This window comes from Marmota marmota, unplaced genomic scaffold, assembly GCF_001458135.2.
Source record: "Marmota marmota marmota unplaced genomic scaffold, marMar, whole genome shotgun sequence".
Classification (NCBI taxonomy): Eukaryota; Metazoa; Chordata; class Mammalia; order Rodentia; family Sciuridae; genus Marmota; species Marmota marmota.
Window position 1 is genome coordinate 11,945,750 of NW_026000222.1, and position 3,888 is coordinate 11,949,637.

At 61.0% G+C, this 3,888-nt stretch overlaps 1 protein-coding gene and 1 long non-coding RNA gene across 2 annotated transcripts in view; both read right to left on the reverse strand.

The window, feature by feature from the left end:
* Window positions 1-2,770, reverse strand: part of LOC125613155 — a 4,907-nt gene extending 2,137 nt beyond the window's left edge. The window contains exon 1 of the long non-coding RNA XR_007343648.1: window positions 1,712-2,770. This is a non-coding gene — a long non-coding RNA (uncharacterized LOC125613155). The remainder of the gene's footprint in view (window positions 1-1,711) is intronic.
* A 442-nt stretch (window positions 2,771-3,212) lies between these two features.
* Mtss2 (MTSS I-BAR domain containing 2) overlaps window positions 3,213-3,888 on the reverse strand; it is a 14,843-nt gene continuing 14,167 nt past the window's right edge. Inside the window, exon 15 of the mRNA XM_015496305.2 lies at window positions 3,213-3,881. Coding sequence (XP_015351791.1) covers window positions 3,584-3,881 — 298 coding nt within the window. The 3' untranslated portion in view covers window positions 3,213-3,583. The remainder of the gene's footprint in view (window positions 3,882-3,888) is intronic.

Here is a 3,888-nt window from a genome sequence, read left to right on the forward strand (position 1 = left end):
GGGAAGGGTGAACAGGAAAGGGGGGGGGGGGCCTTGGGGAGGGAAAATAAATTAAAAAAAGGAACATGTTAACAGCACCAGAAAAGTTACTGCAGTCAAAAGACGCTTTTGAAAAGAACAGTTCTCTGTACAAAATGAAAAATAAACAAATGTAAAGAAGCCCCCCCCAAACCAAAGTTTATGACGCGGGATTGTTGGCTCGGATCCCGGAAGGGGGGCGCTAGGAGGTGGTGGCTAAATGACGAGGGAAGCAGGGGGTGGTCAGGGAACAGACGAGGGGATGGAGTATGTACAGCCCTGGGGGCTCAGGGGAGGGGAGGCAGTGGCCCCCACCTTCTCCTGGGAAGCCCCAGCCCCCACTGCCCATTAGGGCCTGTGGAGCCCCCAGGAGGCGGTGAGCTCTTCCTCCGGGGACCCCTGTGACCAGCCACACTCCTGGCGCAGAGGCCATGCCTGCCCTCCTGCTGCTCCTGACTGTCCCCTCACACATGCTGCTTCCCACCCCATCAGGTCACCTGGGCAAACCCGACGCAGCCTTGAGCGGGGAAGGTGCAGCAGAAATTCCACCCCAGGGACCCCAAACTCATCACCTGCTCTCTAGGTTCCCACGGCTGGGAGCTCGGTGGGTCATGGGCTCCACCAGGCAGTTCTCAGATCTAGGGACCTGCAGGGACCCTTCTCCAGCAGTCCCCAGGGAGCCCAGCGGGACTCACTCACACGGGGTCAACCCTGCTGAGATCCCAGTTCACGGCCCAAGAACTCCCAGGAGCTCAAGCCTGGACCAGCCCCAACACCATTCCATCCACACCAAGGCAAAGTGCTCTCCTGACGCCCAGCGAGATGCCCCCCTTGGGGCTCTGCTGCTCTCTTTACCACCCACAGTCCACCCTGATTCCCTCCACTCGCCCTAGGCTCACGTGCTTTTACCCGCTCAGACTTGGCCTCACAGAGGAGGGTGCCCCACTCCTCTGCCCAGACCTGCTGCCAGCCCAGGCCCAGGCCTGCACAGGGCCATCCTGGGATGGCATCTCTGCTGGCAACAGAGAGTCACAGCCCATCACCCTGCACCTGCTCCCCCACCCCAGGCCTGTAGCTCCCTCAAACCCCAGCAGACAGGCCCAGAGACACCCCGGCCCTGCCCTCTCCAGGCTCATTTTGGCTACACTGGAGGCGCTGGAGAGAACAGCTTCCCCCGGCTTCAGGGGAGTTGATTCTGCCCTTGTCCTGCCATAGGCCCATCAGGCCACCCTGTGACCTCCCCCTCTCAGGCACTCGAAGACACACACCCTGTACCACCAGCTCGGCCCCCACACAGTCCTTGTCTGGGGTCAGCTCCAATTTATTATATTTATAAAATAACCCTCTATACCGTCTACTGCTCCAGCCCCCGACCCCAAAGGAGGCTGCAACTGTGACCCCAAAGTGCCACTAGTGAAGTCTTGATGTGTCCTGCAATTTCCCTCTTTTTCTTTTCTGTCCCTTACAGGTAAACACAGCTCCATCCTGAAATGGCAGGAGTGCGAGGTGCCAAGTCCTCAGCCCCATGCCTTGCAGTGTGAGGCCGCCCAGCTGTAACCCCCTCCCCAGCAGACCCCCACCTCCCTGTCCCACTCCCCTGGCTCAAGCACCGGACCCCAGGTCAGGGCCCAGGGCGAGGGCCCCTTGCCCTGATCGGCCTGTGTGCTGACCCTGGGTGGGAACACCTGAGGACTTCCGGGAGCTGGACTAGGCCCGAGACTTTGCTGCGTGATGGGGGTCCCCGCCTTGAGAGAGGCCTTGGGGGAAGGTGTTTTTCCCTCTGGGGGATTCTGTGCCACCGTTGGGCTCAGCTTCCCACCTTTCATACCTTACTTGCTCTCACTTGGAGGGCTGGGGGTCAGGGAGACCTGGTGCCACCCTCATGGCCTCCCCTGCCTGCAGGTGGTGCTGCAGTCTCCTGGGGCCACAGCAGCCAGTGCATCCCTGGGCAGGGACAAGGGGCCCACGTGGGACTCTGGGACTCACACAGAGGCTTTCCAACTGGACTGATGGGGAGGGCTGTCCAAGGGCAGAGCCACATGCCACATCTTGCCACAGTGGATGCTCTTCCAGATCCTTTTTTTTTTCTATTAAATACCCATTTTGTTTGGTTTTGTTGGGTTTTGTTTTCATCTGGGAGAGTGAGCCTGAGGGGCTGGGGGCCGGCCTAGTGCAGGAGGTGGAGGAGGGCTGGGCCAACCAGGCTCCGGGGGAGGGCTGCATCTGGAGTGGGCGAAGCCTTACCCGGGGACAGCTGAGGACGGACTTCCTTCCAGCCCTTTCCTAGCCTGTGGCGCCTTGGTGGCCCTGAGGAGTGTCTGCTGGGCCATCTTTCCTTCTTCCTTCCCTTGGGCTGCTCCCAGCAGGGGCAGAGTGAGGCACCTCCAAGATCCCAGGCCAGGTTCAAGCCTCAGCCATTCCTGCCCCTGCCTCAGGGAGACCCACGTGGCTCGCAGCCCCTGGGGCCTGGGGTGACCTAGGTCAGGGTGCAGGGGCAGGAGGGGAAGGCAGGTGAGCCGCTGCAGCCCAGGGAACCCAGGCAGAGGCAGGGGTGTTAATTACAGTACGACTTTATTAATACTGGATCCTCACAGTGCATTTGTTACTTGTAGCAGTGACTATTTAAATCAAGGGGCGGATGGAGTGGAGGGGGCAGGAGGAGAGGAGGATTTATCCAAAAGCCAACGGAAAGAAAAGGAACGAGACGGTTCAGGGGGGATGAAGGGGTGGCGAGGGGTGTGTGTGGGGGAAGGGTGNGTGCCACTAGTGAAGTCTTGATGTGCCAGATGAGAACGGGGTATCTGAGGCAGCTCCTGTGTGGCTGGCCAGGCAACCCCCAGGACCTCTGCCTTCCTTTTCCTGCTGCCCTACTGGGTCCCCTTCCTGCCACCCCTCACATGGGAGAGGAGGTGGGAGGGTCCCCTGAGCCTTCCACATGCAGGCCCACTCCATGTCCTTCCACCCCGTGACTCCACTTGGACTCCCTTCCCCATGGGTTGGCCTGGTCTCCAAACTCCAACCTGCTCCCCTAATTCTAGCCACAAATTAAGATACCCCAGCTGATTGGACACTGGCCCCTCCACAGCCACCCTGCCACCCAGGTGGAGAGGGACCTGGAAGAGGCAGAGGTAGAGGGGAGAGGTGTAGGGGGCTCATGAAGGGACAGGAAGGGCCGGCATTCAAGAGTGAGCCAGGGCACCGTGACTCTGGGGAGCAGCTCTGGACCCCAGGCCAGGTGGGCCAGGGTTGGCACGAGGCAGGCTGGGCTCTGGGGGTTTGGAAAAGGCAGGGCCTGAGAGGAGGGACAGAGTGGGCAAGGGAAGTAGAAAACAGGCTCCAAAACCAGTTCGAGGCCTGCAGGCTCCACCTGTCCTGCGAGGTTGGTTAAAGAAGTCACATCCCGTTAAACGCTGTGGTCCAGCCTGGGTGTCTCTTCCATAACGTGGCTTTGCTTTGTCCCTGGCGCTGTTCTTTCTCCTGACTGTGCCTGTGCTGAGTGGCTGCTGCTCACAGACCAGGCCACCTGCTTGTGCTGGGGCCAGACAGGGTGGGGAGGGTGGCGCCATCATAAGATGCGGGGCGCAGACCTGTCATTGGTGACGGTCCTGCGGAGCCGGACCCCGCGTCGAATGGCCACCAGCATGTCTTCGGCTGGGGGGTCGCTGGTGGCAGCAGGGGGTGGGGTAGGCGTCTCCTCTGCTGGGGTGGCAGACAGGCCGGTGGGGAAGGGGAACTGGCCCTCGCCCAGGGCGTGGGCACCTGCCACCAGCTCCCCAAGCTTCTCCACCAGGCTGTGCCTGTTGGCGGCCAGCTGCTGCTCCTCGTCATCTTCAGCCGCCAGCCCGGCCCCCACTGTGGAGTAGCTGGCCA